This window comes from Triticum aestivum, chromosome 4B (assembly GCF_018294505.1).
Source record: "Triticum aestivum cultivar Chinese Spring chromosome 4B, IWGSC CS RefSeq v2.1, whole genome shotgun sequence".
NCBI lineage: Eukaryota > Viridiplantae > Streptophyta > Magnoliopsida > Poales > Poaceae > Triticum > Triticum aestivum.
Window position 1 is genome coordinate 467160582 of NC_057804.1, and position 19522 is coordinate 467180103.

General features: G+C 48.0%; 2 protein-coding genes across 2 annotated transcripts; both read left to right on the forward strand.

Annotated features, from left to right (window-relative positions):
* The first annotated feature begins 8647 nt into the window (after nucleotides 1–8647).
* LOC123092755 (putative HVA22-like protein g) lies at nucleotides 8648–12906 on the forward strand. The gene is made up of 7 exons (XM_044514577.1): nucleotides 8648–8930; nucleotides 9003–9051; nucleotides 9903–10001; nucleotides 10093–10149; nucleotides 10225–10288; nucleotides 10365–10583; nucleotides 12124–12906. The coding sequence occupies exons 2-7, from the start codon at nucleotides 9020–9022 to the stop codon at nucleotides 12625–12627; spliced, it is 975 nt and encodes a 324-aa protein (XP_044370512.1). The 5' UTR covers nucleotides 8648–8930; nucleotides 9003–9019; the 3' UTR covers nucleotides 12628–12906.
* A 1970-nt stretch (nucleotides 12907–14876) lies between these two features.
* On the forward strand, nucleotides 14877–18844 carry LOC123092756 (uncharacterized). Its single transcript, XM_044514578.1, has 5 exons — nucleotides 14877–15515; nucleotides 17420–17722; nucleotides 17814–18032; nucleotides 18108–18242; nucleotides 18342–18844. The coding sequence occupies exons 1-5, from the start codon at nucleotides 15210–15212 to the stop codon at nucleotides 18567–18569; spliced, it is 1191 nt and encodes a 396-aa protein (XP_044370513.1). The 5' UTR covers nucleotides 14877–15209; the 3' UTR covers nucleotides 18570–18844.
* The last annotated feature ends 678 nt before the right edge of the window (nucleotides 18845–19522 follow it).

The window sequence follows — 19522 nt, forward strand, 5'->3', positions numbered from 1 at the left end:
CTAAGTAAACAAGATGCATACAACATAATAAACATCACATGCAATTATATATTAGTGACATGATGTGGCCAATATCATATAGCTCCTTTGATCTCCATCTTCGGGGCTCCATGATCATCTTCGTCACCGGCATGACACCATGATCTCCATCATCATGATCTCCATCATTGTGTCTTCATGAAGTTGTCACGCCAACGACTACTTCTACATCTATGGCTAACGCGTTTAGCAATAAAGTAAAGTAATTTACATGGCGTTCTTCAATGACACGCAGGTCATACAAAAAATAAAGACAACTCCTATGGCTCCTGCCGGTTGTCATACTCATCGACATGCAAGTCACGATTCCTATTACAAGAACATGATCTCATACATCACAATATATCATTCATCATTCATCACAACTTCTGGCCATATCACATCACATGACAATTGCTGCAAAAACAAGTTAGACGTCCTCTAATTGTTGTTGCATCTTTTACGTGGCTGCAATTGGGTTCTAGCAAGAACGTTTTCTTACCTATGAATAACCACAACGTGATTTTGTCAACTTATATTTACCCTTCATAAGGACCCTTTTCATCTAATCCGCTCCAACTAAAGTAGGAGAGACAGACACCCGCTAGCCACCTTATGCAACTAGTGCATGTCAGTCGGTGGAACCTGTCTCACGTAAGCGTACGTGTAAGGTCGGTCCAGGCCGCTTCATCCCACAATACCGCTGAAGCAAGAAAAGACTAGTAGCGGCAAGAAAGTTGACAAGATCTACGCCCACAGCAAAATTGTGTTCTACTCGTGCAATAGAGAACTACGCATAGACCTAGCTCTGATACCACTGTTGGGGAACGTTGCAGAAAATTAAAAAAAATTCTACGGTTTCACCAAGATCCATCTATGAGTTCATCTAAGCAACGAGTCATGGGAGAGAGATTGCATCTACATACCACTTGTAGATCGCGTGCGGAAGCGTTCAAGGGAACGGTGATGATGGAGTCGTACTCGCCGTGATTCAAAACACCGATGACCAAGTGCTGAACGGACAGCACCTCCGTGTTCAACACACGTACGGTACGGATGACGTCTCCTCCTTCTTGATCCAGCAAGGGGGAAGGAGAGGTTGAGGAAGAAGGCTCCGGCAGCAGCACGACGGCATGATGATGGTGGAGAGGCAGTACTCCGACAGGGCTTCGCCAAGCGCTCAACAGAGGAGGAGAGGTGTTGGGGAGGGGAGGGGCTGCGCCTTGGATCAGCCGTTCAGCCCTCCCCTCGCCCCTCTATTTATAGGGGAAGGGGGAAGGGGGTCGGCCCCCTCTAGATGAGATCTAGAGGGGGGCGGCGGCCAGGGAGGGGGCTTGCCCCCCAAGCAAAGGGGTTGCGCCCCCTTTAGGGTTCCCCCCCAAACCCTAGGCGCATGGGCCCAAGGGGGGGGGCGCCCAGCCCTCCAGGGACTGGTTCCCTGCCCCATGCGGCCCATGAGGCCCTCCGAGAGGGGTGGCCCCTCTCGGTGGACCCCCGGAACCCTTCCGGTGGCCCCGGTACAATACCGATATGCCCCCGAAACTTTCCGGTGTCCGCATGACAACTTCCCATATATAAATCTTTACCTCCGGACCATTCCGGTACTCCTTGTGACGTCCGGGATCTCATCCGGGACTCCGAACAACATTCAGTAATCACATACAAGTCTTCCTAATAACCCTAGCGTCACCGAACCTTAAGTGTGTAGACCCTACGGGTTCGGGAGACACGCAGACATGACCGAGACGGCTCTCCAGTCAATAACCAACAGCGGGATCTGGATACCCATGTTGGCTCCCACATGCTCCTCGATGATGTCATCAGATGAACCACGATGTCGAGGATTCAATCAACCCCGTATGCAATTCCCTTTGTCAGACGGTATGTTACTTGCCCGAGACTCGATCGTCGGTATCCCAATACCTCGTTCAGTCTCGTTACCGGCAAGTCACTTTACTCGTATCGTAATGCATGATCCCGTGACCAGACACTTGGTCACCTTGAGCTCATTATGATGATGCACTACCGAGTGGGCCCAGTGATACCTCTCCGTCATGCGGAGTGACAAATCCCAGTCTCGATCCGTGTCAACCCAACAGACACTTTCGGAGATACCTGTAGTGCACCTTTATAGTCACCCAGTTACGTTGTGACGTTTGGTACACCCAAAGCACTCCTACGGTATCCGGGAGTTACACGATCTCATGGTCTATGGAAGAGATACTTGACATTGGAAAAGCTCTAGCAAAACGAACTACACGATCTTGTGCTATGCTTAGGATTGGGTCTTGTCCATCACATCATTCTCCTAATGATGTGATCCCATTGTCAACGACATCTAATGTCCATAGTCAGGAAACCATGACTATTTGTTGACCAACGAGCTAGTCAACTAGAGGCTTACTAGGGACGTATTGTGGTCTATGTATTCACATGTGTATTACGATTTCCGGATAATACAATTATAGCATGAATAAAAGACAATTATCATGAACAAGGAAATATAATAATAATCCTTTTATTATTGCCTCTAGGGCATATTTCCAACAGACACCACTTCTTTCAAAAGCCCAAGCTTGAAAGTCATCACCCCCACCTCACCGTAGGGGGATATTCATAATAGCATCGGCGTCTGGTCGAATGAAGATATTGTTGATCAGATCCCGCCGCCAGGTCCCGTTTTCATGATCAATAAGCTCATGCACGGTGGTAATTGTCGTTCCCCCCGGCATCACCATAGGAGACATGGAGGGAAGGCCCGGGATCCACTTATCCCCCCAAACGGAGATGGTGCTGCCGTCCCCCACCCTCTTGATGAGACCGACATGGAGAGCTTCCCTCCCGGCGATGATCGCTCGCCATATAGCTGATGATGTGTTTGGTACTGAAGCCTCCATGAAATCACAGTCCGGAAAATAGCGCCCTTCATCACTTGGGCGCATAAGGAGTTGGGATTAGAGATAAATCTCCAACCATGTTTACCCAGTAGTGCTAGGTTGAATAACTCAAGATCACGAAAGCCCATCCCACCCTGACACTTCGGAGATGCAAGTTTTTTCCAAGATAGCCAATGCATAGATCGCCGATCAAGAGATCCACTCCACCAGAATTTGGCCATACTAGTGATAAGACCTTTGCATACTTTCTTAGTCAGACGGAAACAACTCATACTAAAGGTTGGGATGGCCTGGATAACTGATTTAAGAAGTGTTTCCCTTCCAGCACAAGCTAGTAGCCGCTCTGCCCATCCATTCATTCTGCTCCTGGATCTGTCCCCAATATGGTCAAAAGTCTCACTAGTGATTCTTCCAACTGCTGTGGGTAATCCCAAATATCTGTCACTGAAAGCTTCGACATGAACACCAAGGACCAGTTTGACTGCTTGCCTTCTTGCATGCGGTGTATTAGGCGAAAAAAATATTGCACTCTTATCACGATTGACTGCCTGTCCCGAGCAAGTAGCATAGATCAATAATATTGCATTGAGTCTGTTCGCACTCTCCTGGGTTGCACTGATGAAGATAAGACTATCATCGGCAAAAAGAAGATGACTCGCCCAAGGTGCTCGAAAGGATACACGAATGCCCCTATCAACATGAATACCTCCATAAAATTTGAGCAAAGATGTGAGTCCTTCAGCACATAGTAAGAAAAGAAAAGGCAACATCGGGCAGCCCTGTCGTAGCCCCCTGGACGGGGTGAAGAATGGCAGCAACTCCCCATTCACTCTCACCGAGAACCGAACAGATGAGACACATTTCAGTACCAGGTTCATGAACTGAGCGCTAAAACCAAGCTTGACCATGATCGCCTCTAGATAATGCCATTCCACTCTGTCGTAGGCCTTCATCATGTCTAATTTGATAGCACACGAATAGTTTTTCCCCTTCTTCCTTCGCCTCATTGTGTGTACACTTTCAAACGCAACCACCACGTTATCAGTGATCAGACGACCAGGGACAAAAGCACTCTGCTCCTGGCTAACCACTATGTCCATGAGCTCTTTGAAACGATTAGTTATCATCTTAGCAGCTATCTTGTAAGGAACAGGACACAAAGAGATCGGCCGGTATTGAGTAATGGACTGCGGGTTCCGTACCTTGGGAATAAGTGTGATGGCCGTATCATTGAAGCCATAAGGTAGATCACCCCCATTTAAAAAACCAAGAATTGCCGGCACTAGGTCATTCTTGATGAGATCCCAGTGTCGCTGAAAAAACCCTGCGGTAAACCTGTCAACACCCAGTGCTTTGGATGGGGACATCTGAAAAAGAGCATCGCGAACCTCGTCCGGCTCGAAGGGTTTATCCAGAGAGATGTTCATGTCCTCGGTTACACGCGCCGGGACAAATTGAAGCAACTCATTCATATCATGAAAACCTTGGGAAGAATACAAATCCTGATAGAATGATTGCACCTCCCCCTTGTCCTCAGCCTCGGTCGCACATATGGATCCGTCCGACCGCTGAAGATGGGCAATACGATTCACACGCTTCCGTTGTGCTGCTAGGGCGTGATAACATGCCGTATTTCGGTCACCCTTCCGTAGCCAAGGCACACGTGAGTGTTGCCGCATCCATATCTCCTCATGTCGCAATGCTTCTCTCAACTGAATCACAATTGCTCGTTCCTCGTCAGTAGGCCCTCGACCGATGGATCTACTTCTCAAGAGTTCAAGCTTTTTCTGCAATTTCCGGACCCTCTTAGCGAGGCATCCAAACTCTCTTGCACCCCACACCCCAAGTTCAACTTGGAGTTGTTGCAAAGTGTTTTGAATAGCGGCAAGGTCTTGACCGGCATGATTCCGTCGCCACGCTTCCCCAACAATCTGATCATACTCCGCATGAGACTGCCAAACATCTTCGTACCTAAACTGCTTTGGTCCTCTCGTGTGTTGTACGTCTTGTGTCTCAACCAAAACAAAACAGTGGTCCGACTCTACTAAGCTAATGTGTCTCACCCGGGCAACTTCCAATCTCTGTAGAAAAGCTGCATTGGCCAGCCCTCTATCCAGACGGGCTTTCACGTTCCTCTCGCTGGCCTGACCATTATCCCAAGTGTATGGCACCCCTGAAAAACCAAAGTCCTGCAGGGAGCAATCATCTAAGACGCCCCGAAACGCGCGCATCTGCCACTTCGCCCTCTGCGCTCGGCTGAAGTGTTCAGTGGCATGCATCGTTTCGTTAAAGTCACCAAGACATAGCCATGCTTGATGCGGTACTGCATGTAGTCTTCTCAAACAAGTCCAACTGTGATGCCGATCCTCGCTCCTCGGAGCTCCGTAGAACCCCGTGAATCTCCATTCGTGCAAGGGGGAACCAACTTTCCTCGCCACCACATCGATGTGGCCGGAACTATAACTCTTTAGATCAACCGAAATATCACTTGACCAGAACAAACCAAGGCCTCCACTAAGCCCCACGCTGTCAACAGCAAAACAGCCCGAAAACCCGAGTGTATGCTTCAGAATTTCAACTCTCTTTGCTCTAATCTTCGTTTCCATCACAAAGATTAGGCTGGGCCCTTCCTGCTTCGTAATCTTCCGAAGCTCGCGAACTGCCTCGGGGTTCCCAAGCCCCCGGCAGTTGTAGCTGAGATGTTTCATTGCTCTCCGCGGGGCTGACCTGCAGCCGCCGCCGATGTGTTTTCCGATGAGGGTGGGGTGGGTTTCTTCTTCTTCGGGTCTGGTTCCGAGGTCTCTCCCTCCTCTTTCCCACTACCATCACCGGAGTTTGGCTTTGCTTGAGCGTTGAACACCACCATATCCGTAGGGACACCATTGCCTTCCCCCATCGCATTGCTGGTAATGGCCAATGGTTCGACTCTGCGATATACTTTCTCCATCTGAGGCCCCCCCTTCCTCTTGGGTTGGTTCCTTCTTTTCGGGGGAGAGTTCACCTCAACTGTTGCGGCCGCATTTGTGTTGGAGGAGGAGGCATCTTTCCTGCTAGCCGCCGTCTGCTGAGGCCCTTTGGATGAGTCGTCGCTCGACGCCGGCCCCTTGCGTTCATCAGGTGCACGCAAGTTTGTGGTAAAGGGAAGATCTCCATACTCATCCCTTGTACCCAGGGTGGGACAAAACATATCAGAGTGACCTAAGCGGCCACACGAGAAGCAAAAATTTGGAACATGTTCATATTGGATGTCGTACCAATCTCTGGACTTCCTCTTGGCAGAGTCGATCAATATCCACCACCGTAAAGGTTTACTCACATCTAGGGTAACCCTAGCTCTTAGAAATCCACCAACGGGGTCAAACTGAACGGAGGTGGCCTCTTTATCAATCTGTTTTGCAATCGCTTTTCCCCACGTATCGTTGCGCAGATTGAAAGGCAGATTTAGAACCCTAGCCCAAAGTTGAATTTTATCAAACTTCAGCTTTGACGGCCTCATGCAATCTTGGAATTCTGATAGGATCACAGCATGCCGGCTTACGTGCCACGGAGAACCATCTCGCACGCGATCACGATCACGACGATTCTCGAACTCCGCCACGAATATGTTTTCTCCCCCCGGCTTAAAAGACAAGCCTCTAGTGTTTCCCCATGCTGGCATCAACGCATTAGCAATGGTCTGGATATGCAAAACTTTCCGATGAAGGACCTTGCCCGCGATCAGCCACTTCTCCTGGCCTCCTTCTTCCAGGTCATCAATCACCAAAGGAGTAGCCTCCTCTTCGGTGAGATCGAGCTTGCCCGTGGCTTCTTCCAGCCTCGCCCTAGCCGCACGAGGCGATAGCGGCGCGTCTGAGTTCGTGTTGTGCGCCGTGGGGGACGACGCAGACGCCATTCTTCCCCGCACAGATCGGATCGTCCCGTCGACGAGATGTCAGCGAGCGCCAGTCGCCACCGAAAAACCCTAATCGCCTTCCGCCGAGGGCTCCTGGTTTTTCGGGGAAAACTTCTCAATATTTTCTGAATCGGTTACTCCCAGCCAGCGAGTTAATTTGCAAGCAACACATGTGACATCCTTACTATACTCAAGTATAGGCGCCACCGGTGGGTAATTAATCATTTTCGGAATAACCTCAAGACCGGCAAAGGTCGCTAGATTTAGCACAGAAGGAAGAACCAAACGGGAGAGAGACCATGCACGGCAATCATGGCATAGGCATACAATCCAAAACACGGAAACGTGGTCACGTGCATCCTCTTGAGCCGCATTGGTTGCCCTGCATATTCAAGCCTCCAGGTCGATAGATTAGCTACTACTATCTCGACCGATCGATCGACCAACAACCACATTTCCCTCACCACCAACAGATCATCCCAGCCGCTCGCGCGCGCACGCAACGCCCGGAAGAGACGGTACATATAACATATTGATGGTGCCGCCGGGATCTGACCGGCGATGTGAAGCGCGCATGTGCACGCACAGTGAGAAAGTGGAGGGAGCACGTACTCCTTCCTCCTCCTGCTACTACTCGGGCTTCTTTGATTCAAAGGAATTTTATAAAATTTCTGAAGGATTGAAGTCCTTAGGATTTTTTCCTATATTGGTCATTTGATTCATAGGATTGTATCCCATAGGAATTTTTCCTATGAAATCTTTTGTACTACATTTCATAGGAAATTTAACATCCACTCCAACCTTTTTTTACAATTCTTTTGTTTTTCCCGTGGCATCAAACAATCATTGCTAATTCTATAGGATTTAAATGGGCATGCCACTCCAACCCTACACTTTTCCTATTCCTACGTTTTCAAAATCCTACGAATCAAAGAGGCCCTAGGCAGGCCACCATGCATGCATGGCCACGTTGCGGCCCGGGCGCGCGTCCGGACCAGTGGTCACGTCCCTCCCTCCCGGCACGTACGTGCGCGGTGTGCAGCCAGATCGACCGCCAACCACCGGTGTGTCCCTCTGCTGCCTGTCCGATCCACGCGCGCGGCTGTCATTCCAGATTCCACCGACGCAGGCACAAGAAGCTCACCGCACGGATCTGCGCCGTGCCCCCAAAGCGCTCTCTTCACCCTACCCGCTCCGCCCCGCTCGCTTAACCACTTTGCCACTCCGGTGAGTGGCGCTTTTTAGCCTTTTTGCAGTGCAGGTTAAAGGCAAAGCACATGCACCTACGCCTACATGGGCTCACCTGCATGTCATGTCGACGGAGCCTGTGCTGTGTTGTGTTGCTTGGATCCTATGCAACGCCTCACTCGATGAAAATTGCTTTATGTCGGTAGTACCGTCGTCTCAAGAACAGAACCGAACCTCATCTGAATAATTGCGAGAATGATTACCGGAGAGAATCATCAAGGCATGATATCCATTATTATGCTGCACTCGAAGTAAAACGACCCAATTATCACCTCACCTGACGCACAACCAAAACGACATTTTCTTTTGAAAGAATTTTTTTACCTGTTCTTGATTTCGACAGAGTTTAAACCATCCCTCCTGGAGAGTTTCTGCGTTGCGAAGAGGCCGACTGCTAACGGCCGGATAAGGGGAATGAAGTACGGTGGCATATACTATACGAGTTTATATGTATAAAAAAGTACACAGCGTTGAAAATTCCTGCTTATGTGGCAACAAATAAAAAGAAAAGAAAAGAAATCCCGGTTACCCAAGGGAGCGAGACAGGGGACGCTTAAAGAAACGTCCCCAGGTCCATCCACTCAATAGACCTGATAAAATAAGGAAACAGAGACCCAGCAAGGGAAGGGGTCCGTCGGGGTGGTTAGAGTCCAAGAGCCGACGGCGAACGTGCTCTCCTCTCCTCTCCTCGCCTCCCCTCCGGCTCTCTCTCCCCCTCTCCGCATTCCGTCCCACCGCATTCCGGGTATATTTAGCCGCGGCACAGGAGGGATAACCTCCCTAGAGGCAGGAGCGGGGAGGCGCGCGAGCACCCGGACGGCCGTCTCCACCGTCGCTTCTCCGGCCGCCTTCCGTCCAGATCCCTCTTCGCCCAGGTTTTCCTCGCCGTCCCCTTTCCGGCGCCGGTGGTGTCCTCTGACTTGTGCTCTGGATCTGGGTGCGCGCAGACGGTCGGTCGGACAAGATGATGGGCGGCTTCGTCTCCAGGATCCTCCTGTAAGCAGTCGCCTCCCCCCTCCGTTTGAATCTTGAAATTTGAAAACGTGGTCCTGCCAAATTTGTCATTTTGGGCTTGAAAAGAAACTGATCCGAGGCGGCATGGGCATGCACTTTTCTTCTCATTTTCTTCAAATCATAATGCATTGGTTGCTGGTTGGTGCCCGTTCAGAGGGCTCGGAGTACTATTTTGCTTCTTTTTTTAAAAAACAAATCGGGAGATGCCTTGCTTCCTGTCGATTTGTCAACCCGCTTCCCCGGCGTGAAATACGGGCCGGACGCATTCACAAGTTTATAATATTTATTATGCTACATGTTTATTGCCTCAAGGTCGAGGAGCATGGGATTAATTTTTCAATGCATTGCACAACGGTCAAATGTTCTCTTTGCTTACATTCTTATACAGATTTATTCTTTTTGAATATTCTTGTCTTGGCACGTTGATTTAATTTTGATTTCTGCCAGTTCATGTCAAACTCACTTTTCAGGCTTGTTTTGAAACAAGCTCACAAATGTAAACCAACATTGCCCCCACCGACATCTTTTATCGAGATCTGCCTCCATATTAGGCCATGTTTGTTCGTGTTCTTTCAGGCAAGTGCCTCGAAAAATCAGTCCGTTGAAGGATGCTGAGAAGCTCAAATTCAGTGCATCTTCAAAATGGCTAATTGATCCACTTTGTGGATTATTGTAAAGCGGATCAAAGTGTAAAATAAAACAATTTCTTCTTCTAAGTCAAATCACGTGGAAAAGAACTTGATAATAAATCATGGATATTATGTTTATAGCGTGTGGTAGTCAATAAATACTTGCATTTTAGTTTTGGTGTTTGACGCACAATTTACATGCAGGCTGGTTTTTGGCTATGCGTATCCTGCATACGAGTGCTACAAGACTGTTGAACTGAACAAACCTGAGATCGAGCAACTCATATTCTGGTGTCAGTACTGGTAAGGTGGCTCCTTCAGTTATATGATTACAAGTTCACAGCATTAGCCTAGGGGAATAATTTGCAAATTTTGTTATGTTTCTTGTGTCTAGGATTTTAGTTGCCCTTATGACGGTTATGGAGAGGTTTGGAGATTTAACAATATCATGGTAAGACTACCAAGGATTGCATTCTTTCATCAGCTCTTTGGACAAGTCCCTAACATCAGTTTTATCATGTTGAAGGCTACCATTTTACTCAGAGGCAAAGCTGCTGTTCTTTATATACTTGTGGTACCCCAGGACAAAGGTACTCGATCTGTCCCTTGCAACTTCTATTTTGCATATTTCTCTGCACATTTATCTGATCTGTGCTTTCATTGCAGGGGACTACCTACATTTATGGAACTTTCTTTAAACCATACATTTCACAGCATGAGAATGAAATTGACCGTAATTTGCTTGAGTTGAGAGCTCGGGCCAGCGATGTTGTTGTCGTTTATGTCCAGAAGGTTGCTGCTGTTGGACAGAATACCTTCTTTGATGTTTTGAAGTATGTTGCGTCACAGTCACCATCCCAGAAATCAAAGCAACAACGTCCTCAGGTGCGAATCATGTGTACTGTATTATGGTCCTTTCAGTCAAAGCTATTGAACCAATTGATGTATTTTCACCCTGGCGATGTTAATGCACCATTTAATCTCCTTTATGATTCGCTAGGTCTTTCTCCTTTTCTCTTTGCACACTGCATGATAAACGATGCAGTTCTGCATGTTATATGGTGGCCTCTAAAATTTCCAGCTAACATTTGTGATGTATGTCATCTCTGTCCCGTGATAATAATCCGATGGCTCGAGTGATCGGCACCCCTGTAATGTATTGCAGTTTAGGAACACTTAATATGAGTCTCTTTTGGATCAGGACAACTATGTAAAAATCTTGTCTCTTTTGGATTAGCATCGTTGAGTCTAAACAATTGCTGTGATCTAAATACGTGCTGCAGAAAGCTACATGAGTAGCTATGCTGAGTTGCTGATTACAATGCGCATGGCTAAGTCAGCAGAACTTTGTATATGTTGCTAGCATCTGTACTATGAATGCATACTGAACTACGCATATGCATTTGACATATGAAAAACCTATCATATGCTGTGATAGCATATGAGCTCTTCTTGAGCCATAGGATAAATTTCTGAAGCCTCTCTTTAAGATGCTTTTTTTGTGAGTTCTATCATTATTTCATTTGGATCCTGAAGTGTTGTGTAATTTTGTTATCGCGATCTAGGAAAGGACCAGGAGAATCACAAGTGGCAGTATTTTACTTTAACAATATAAAAACTGTACCTTGGCTTGTACTGAACACCTGATATATAAGTAACTGTGCATTATCACTTACCAGTTATTGAATTCTTCTTGTCATGTATTTTCACTTTTTTCCTCGGGAATATATTCAGTTGTAAACTAGGTAGGATTTTACATAATGCAAACTGTCCGTGGTAAGACGCCAGCATTTTATCCTCCTGTGTATTCAAAAGATTCACAATTTCACATCTACCGTCTGGTGGCACTTGCCTGAAACATGATTACATCTTAAGATTCATTTGGAACTGCTATAAAACATGATTACATCTGTCACTTTGTTTGACAAATATATATTGTTCTCTAGCATTTCATCTCATATGTCCTGTAACAAAGAAACATGCCCGTTTGCAAATTGATTAAAAACTGAAACGGGTAGCTAAATACCCTGATATCTAGAAGTGGCCCATTCAAATCATTATATACTGTAATATGAAACGGAACCTTAGTAAGCGCTGAAGTAGTAACTCAATCCTCTATTTTAAATATAAGTTCATTTACTAATGTTAAACTCAGAAAGTCGCACCATCTGGAGTTCTGGACTTTCCTTCCACATGTTGTACAATCTAATGCATAAGAAATGAAGGTTTCTACAATATGGCCGAAGATTGGTTTTAAATAAACTTGGGCTGAATTTAGAAAAAAAATTGTGCGTCTTGGGGGGCTTGTTTGTCCCAGACTGGTTGCATTAACTAATTCTCAAGAGTCAACATGTTATCCATCTGTTCTTTCTATTAAAGTCTCAAATGCAGTTATATATTGAAATCATGTTTTCATTTCCTTCAGGAACCACAGCAGTCACAACCACAACCACAGGTACAGCAGCAGCAACCACAAAGGCAAGCGCAGCCTGTTATGCACAGAGCTGCATCTATTGCTGCACGGCAAGCAGCAATGGCACAGCAAGCTCAAGAGACCAAGCCCATTTCCCCCAAGTTCAAGCGTCAAGCATCAGCAAAAGGTGGTCCAGCGGCATCCACGAAACCCGCCGCGGCTGCTGCGCCCACAACAAAACCCGATGAGAAGACAAAGAAAAGTGAGGCGAAGCCTGCCGCGGAGCTAGTGCCGGCTCCAGCCGCTGAAGCCGTTGTGCCAAGGCCCGAGCCTAAGGCCCAGCCTGCCCCTGAAGCCGAAGTATCGGACGACATGGCGATCGACGAGGCCAACGTTGCTGTGGAGGGCGCAGAAGAGGTTGACCCTGCACTAGAGGAGGAGACGGTCATGGAGGAGACCATCCGCGTGACACGTGCCAAGCTAAGGAGGCGTGCCGCCGCCGAGGGCCCCGCATGAAACTTAGCTGCAAGCCATTGTTTTATTGGCGCATGGTGTTGTTGCTCCTGTTTTTTGAGTTTTATTAGGTTGTCATGTTGTTTGGTGGAGAGAATATCTGTTGGTCGTCCAATTGGTCCTTCTGTTTCAGAGTTATTATCACCCGTTCCTTTCTTCTTTCCTGTGGCTCTCGCTGGCCTGTTTATGTGCCTGGAAGTTGTAAATATCACCGGGCATGTGTATATACAGATTGTTGGCATGTGCTACGACCTACGAATGCATCTAGCTTGATTCTGGTCATGCCTCGTGTCTGTCTAGAGTCTGCAATCGGCTACTGCATAATCAACATTCTTCTTGTTTCTTACTTACAACATTAGAACTTCTTGTTGGAAAAGGATGTTGTGCATGTTCTTGGAACTTGTTGGAAATGGCTACTCAAAAAGGATATAGTGTAGTTGATTGTGCTGTACACATGTCAAGAAAATAGGTATGCCCAAAGTTGATAGGCCGGTGGCTTGGCCTAGTGCTAGAGAACAACCATGACAAAAGCAGCAGGTAGCTAAGCACCAGAAGTAAAGTTTAGTGTTAGCCAACAGCAGCACTTGTGGAAGCTTTTGCGGCAAGCGAAACGAACAATGGAGTCCGCCTGTATGCTTCACAATGCTGACACGTGTGTCGGTGTGTGAATGATTGGTAGAAAAAAACTGAAAGCAGAGAAGGGGAGAGCTTTAGCAACACACTTGGATGTCTTTTCTGAATCCATGAAAGCACAGATGATGCCTACTACCCTAGTGATTGATCGTTGATATAACATTGATCAGATACACTGATCTTTGTTTCTTCTTCTTTTTTTGCGGGGGAGTTCCATTGATGTTTCGCGAAGACATGGAACTCATATAAACAGCAAAACTTGCTGCGTGTAATCCATTCAAAGTTGAACTAAAACCACGACACCGAAACAGAGGGACTACCTAGGGAGGTTGGTTGCTTTAACAAGGAAACGTTGTTCTGTAATGCTACCTTCGGTCCATAAAAGATGTCGCGGCTAGTTCAAAACTGCGATGCTTATTTTGAATCAGAGGGAGTACTTAAAAACTTGTGCACCTAGAGGCTAGGTGAGTAAAAGGCCAGTAGTATCTTCTTGGCCGTTGCTTAGAAGCTACTGTAAATGATCTCGAGCAGATGTCGATTGCTAAAGCAGGGGAAATGCCAAGAGAGGTCGACACGTTCTTTTTCCTTCTCCTAGTCCTAGCTAGCTCGATCCTTTGTCAAAGACTTCGTTATCCCGCCCAAGGAAAACTCCATTCTTTTGCAGCTGCGCACAGCCAAGCCACAGGTCGACACCGACGGCTGGCCGGCCGGTCGTCGTCGCTTTTGGCCATCATGCCCGGCCACGACGATGGAGACCTGCACCGACCATGACAGATGCCTTCTCCCACCGGAGAAGGAGCCACATCCAAACAAAAAGCTCTCCCCATCGATCCTTTCTTTCTATCTATCTATCTAGCTCGGAATAATAAACAAGCAAAAAGCCCGACCCTTTCACATGAAAATACTACTTCCTTACATATAAGATGTTTTGAATATTTTAATATGAAGTACATACGGATCGAATCAAGTGAACAAACACACTAAAATAAGTTTATATACACTCAAATTCACAAAAAACTTAGAACATGTTATATTTATGAGCGGAGGACCGATTCAAAACATTTGTATCTAGATAAATTTAAGACAAATATGTTAGTATTGATCTCTCCATCAATGGGCCCAAAGGCCCATTGTACCGTTGACTCGCTCCCTGATCGGGGGAGCCCAACCCAACTGGGTTGTGGGCCCCTGTCGCGCCGGCTATAAGAGGGAGGTGGGGGCCACTAGGGCACGCACGCCAAAATAGAACAGCCGCCCACCTCCATAACCTGACCGATGGAGGAAAGCCGGAGAGCGATGGGAAGCTCCACAACACCACAGCCACTGCCCACACATCCCCGTCGCCACCATCGCCCTCTCCACGATGGCCTCCGGCTCGAGTTCATCAACCGCTGGAGAAGGTAGGTTTACCGGATTACTAGCCTACTCCGATCCAATGGATCTAACAAAGTACTCCCTCAGTAAAGAAATATAAAAATGTAGCCGCTCTTATATTCTTTTATGGAGGATAACAATATTAATCATACGGAGATCGAGAATGCGTGCGCGACAGCCCATGGGAATATATATACCCCGGCGAATTCCAACCATGCAGTGCGCTGCGCCGCGTGCGTCGTCGTCGCCGCCGCGATCCCACGGTGCCGTCGCACGAGCGCGCGAGATTACGTTCGGGAAGCACAAACAAATCCGTCCGGGGGAGAACAAGTGGCTGCCGCGCGTACGTGTCCGGCGCACGCGCGTTATCCAGCCGCCGACAGCGCCAAACATTTCCCCGGCCGGCCGCTTTTATTCCCTCCCGCGTCCCTCTCCCGCGCGCAGAAGCAGCAGAACCAAACGCCAAGACGCAAAGCGACCGGGAGCTTCCCGATCCTCCTGTCCTGTAGCCGCGCGTGGGAAAGGGGGGCTGCAACTTTTCCTCGGTGCGGCGGTCAGTCCATCCATATATATAGCAAATGGAGAGGAGCTGGTTCGGGTGGAGGAAGGCGAAGCAGGGCGGAGGTGGCGGTGCCGGCGGCGGCGGCGGGGAGAAGGAGGAGGATCAGGCCAAGGTGGTGGTGGACGGGTCCGGGATACGGGAGCTGGTGGAGGACAGGGAGGCGTTCGGCATGTTCGCGGAGAGCAAGTTCCGGCAGCTCGACGCCGACGGGGACGGCAGGCTGTCCGTGCGGGAGCTGCAGCCCGCCGTGGCCGACATCGGCGCGTCGCTCGGCCTGCCCGCGCAGGGCTCCTCGCCCAACGCCGACCACATCTACTCCGAGGTACGTACGTACTAAGTGATGCGCTATGGCTACTGCACCAGGCAGATAGCTAGTCTTTGCTGGCAGCCATGATCTCATAGCTTAAGGGGCCATGATCCCAGAGCAAGCATACGAGTTTCTGCTTGGTGGTGTGTGCTCAGTTCGGCGCTTGGCACATGAAACTCCACAGCAAGGTTTCTGTCCGAAACTTACACCTGCATGCACTCACGCCCAGCCCCGGCAGAATTCAGATTTTGGCTGAATTTCAGCGAAATTCGAACCGCTATTTCTGTCCTTTGTCTAACTGAAAGGAAAATGCATGTGTTGCATGAATTCTTTTTATTTGCCACTTTACAGTAAGTGTACTACGATGTGTTGAACTCTTTATAATATGTTGTTCAAAATAACTGCAGAAACAGAAAAGTTTTGTCAGACAAACAAGAAATAGTGAAAAACTGGTTAAAATAGCGGGATTACTGCAATCCACCTCAATGTAAAACACAACCTCAGTTCGTGGCAGGTGTGTGTGGGTGTATATTTTGCTTTTTGCTCGAAAGATGTAATAGCTCTTCGGTATTTTTACCCTTTTCTTTTAAGCATGCAATGTGCTTTCGTTAATTTAACTAGCTAGATCTAAAAAAATTAACCTTTTTTTGTGTGTAGTGATCTAAACGCTCTTATATTTGTTTAATTACAGAGGGAGTAAGGGCATGTACAATGGTTGATAAAACGGTCTTATCTTAAATCTTGCATGTAATTTAGAGATGACAAAAAAACATGTCTACAATGGATCATCTCTTAGCCTTATCTTCAATAACTAGTTATTCCTAAAAATATGGTGAGACATATTGTGCTAAGAGATCATCTCTTGCCTTCTCTTAATTAAGAGAAGACAAGCCTTCTCTTATGATTTCTCTCTCCTCCACCTCATCATTTATCCTACGTGGCATTGCTAAGATAGAACCATTGTACATGCCCTAACAAGTTAAGGTCCCATTTCCAATATGCTTCCCTACAAATAATTGCATTAATTCTTGCAATGATATTTATGAGACACATCACATGCACGAGTTCTCGCAATAATATTTATCACATGTAGTGACTTCAGTCGGATACCCTGAAAAGACGACAGCAACGTTCTATGGGCCATACAGAGACACAGGATATCGAACAAGAGGATAGAAAAGTTATGGTTGCTGGCTGGTATACTTAGCAGACGATGATCCTACGTTTGAAGTCGAAATCCTTTTCGCTATCCAATCGCCTACACTAAAAGCTTTAGCCGGTGAAGATTTTTTGAATTCAATGCGGGATGCGGGTTTGCGCACAAGTCCGTGTCGAGATGCCCTGAACCCGAGTTCAGGCACGCCATTGGTGGTTTGGGGGCAGAACCTAAAACATCAACATCAGAGCCTTTATCAGTTTTTCTCATCCTCGTCACCTCGACCATTTACTACAGATCCCGTCAATCTCTTCTTAAATTGGTAAGATTAATTAGTCCAGCAGGTTCAGACAAAACATTTCTGCCGCTGAAAGACCATTTTCTGCCTGAATTCACATGATCTCAGTTAGCTGCCAGGTCCAACTTCAGACAGGATAGACACTTGGACATGAACATGGAAGGAGACTGCCCTGACTTTGAGTTTCTTAAACTATTTTTTCTCTCTAAAGATGTATGCTAAACATAAAATTCCTTTTTCTGTAAGACAGATATACGATGAACTCCCATAATCTAAGTCGCCAAGTTCAAATTCAGAGAGGATCCTCAATAGAGACCGCACCGATTTTTTTTTTTTCTAATAGAAGTCCATACTGGCTTATTTTGTTTGCTCTGTTCACACTCTAAATTGCATGGATATCTTCTGCTGTACATATAAGTACATTTCTGTTTTCTTACACGTATCGCAAACCTGATTGATGTACAGGCTATGAGTGAGTTCACTCATGGTCACGGGAACCAAGAGGGTGTAAGCAGGGCAGAGTTCCAGGAGGTACTGTCCGACATTCTCCTCGGCATGGCGGCCGGGCTCAAGAAGGACCCGATCGTGATACTGCGCATCGACGGCGAGGACCTCAGGGACTTCGTGTCCAGCCCAAGGTATGAGCCGGCAGTCGCTGCCATCTTCTCACAGGTTGTGTCTGGAGACCTCTCTCTCCGGCAATGCCTGCTAGCTGCTGTCCAGCAGCTCGGCGTCGACCACGGCATGCCCCCGGCTGCTGACCCTTGGGTAAGTGAACGAATGAACACTCCTTAGTCCTAGCCATTGTTCTTGTCGGATGTGTGAACATAGATATGTAAGGTTTGTACGACACTGGCAGGTGGTAGAGAACGTGGTAGAGCCGGCATTGCAGCAGCTCTCCGCCGATGAGCTCGAGCAACCGTCGTCCCGGGACGTCTTCTTTGAGCAGCTGAAGAAGCTCCTGGGCAGCGTGGCGGATCAGCTTCAGGAGCGGCACGTGATCGTTGCGCACACCGAGAACACCTTCGACGGGAGCGGCGTCAGGAGGCTGCTGGGAAACAAGTTCGAGCTGGACAAGGTACACGATCAAATCCAGAGAGTGACCACGAGACCGTGGTGTTATCGGCAACACTGATGATCTATGATGGTGTAGCTGCTGGATTCTGTGTGGAGGGACGTGCCGGCAGAGCACAGGAAGAAGGCGCCCAAGGGCAAGGAGCACCTGCGAGTCGCACTCGATAAGATGGCCGATGCAGCAAGCTTACCACCTCATGGCGCTGTTGCTCAGGTACTGACACTAGTTTTGTTTCAGCCGGCACAAACAAGACCATGATGTTTACTGGAGAATGAACATCGTTTTGATCGACGATCCTGAAACGTGGCGCAGGTGGACGCCGTGGTGGACGAGGCGCTCAAGGTGGCGGACGCCGGCGACGGGAAGGCGGTTGAAGAAGCCGAGTTCAAGAAGCTGCTGACGGAGGTCCTTGGAGCTGTGATGCTGCGGCTGAGCGGCCAACCAATCTTCTTCTCCACCAGCACCGTCGTCCACGAGCCGCTATCCACTTCGGCCACCCTGTTGCCCTCGCCGGCGGCGGCATCGCCGCCGAGTGAGTAGCAATACGAGCACACGAAAGGTAAATAGCATGGGATGGGCATAAGGCCTCCTCCGTAAGCTGTGCCTGTGGTTGTGCTTTTTATCTGATCACGAGCATTCATGCTTTGCTATGGTTGGTTGGAACCTGACGGAATGCAGCGTTGCAGTTCGTCAAATACTCCAGCAGTATGTATATTGACCCTGCTTGATGTATAAGTTTGGAATAAGGCTTCCAAGCCAGAAAGACACATTGTCAATGGGAAATGTTACTGCGTGCGAATGCATTGGTTTGACAAGATGCTATATTACTACGTGCGAGAGCATCCATCTGTTTTTTTTAAACGGAGGCAAAAGATTTGCCTCATATATTAAATGAGGAGGAGAAAGAGTTTGTTACAACACAGTGCCAAGAAACGGCATGGCAATTACTCTCGCAATAAGAAAGACCCTAAATTTTTCGCCTCGGCTTTAACCCAAAGGTTGGACTCTTCGATCACATTGTTTAGCAAGACATGCGGAGGGGCACACTTATGTCTAAACACCCTTGCATTACGCTCATTCCAGATCACCCATGAAACCAACATGGTTATCGAAGCCTTCACTTTTCGGTTGGCGGTGCCCTCGGCGCTCAAACTCGCCCACCATTCCTTGATGGAGTCGTACAAGTGCCATGCGGACGTGTCCACGTCGTGGATGCAGAGCTTCTGAATCACCATGTTCCAGAGCCTGAGGGTGAAGCGGCATCTGAAGAATAGATGGGGACCGCACTCCTGCACCCCTCTGCACAAGGGACAAGGGCCACAGTTTGGCCAGCCTCGCCTCTGCAATATGTCTGCAGTCCAGATCCTATCTTGAAGCGCGAGCCAAGCAAAGAACTTGACTTTCGGAGGGGTCCAAACCTTCCAAACCATTTGGTCCATGGGGGAGAGGACCAAGCCCAAAAACTGCGCCCTGTACGCGGAGGCCGCGGAGTA

Coding starts and splice junctions, on each gene's coding strand:
- LOC123092755 (XM_044514577.1), top strand. CDS start 9,020: ATGATGGGCGGCTTCGTCTCCAGGATCCTCCT. Junction 9,052..9,902: donor TTCGTCTCCAGGATCCTCCT/GTAAGCAGTCGC, acceptor ATTTACATGCAG/GCTGGTTTTTGGCTATGCGT. Junction 10,289..10,364: donor TGTGGTACCCCAGGACAAAG/GTACTCGATCTG, acceptor CTTTCATTGCAG/GGGACTACCTACATTTATGG.
- LOC123092756 (XM_044514578.1), top strand. CDS start 15,210: ATGGAGAGGAGCTGGTTCGGGTGGAGGAAGGCGAAGCAGGGCGGAGGT. Junction 17,723..17,813: donor CCCCGGCTGCTGACCCTTGG/GTAAGTGAACGA, acceptor CGACACTGGCAG/GTGGTAGAGAACGTGGTAGA. Junction 18,243..18,341: donor CTCATGGCGCTGTTGCTCAG/GTACTGACACTA, acceptor AACGTGGCGCAG/GTGGACGCCGTGGTGGACGA.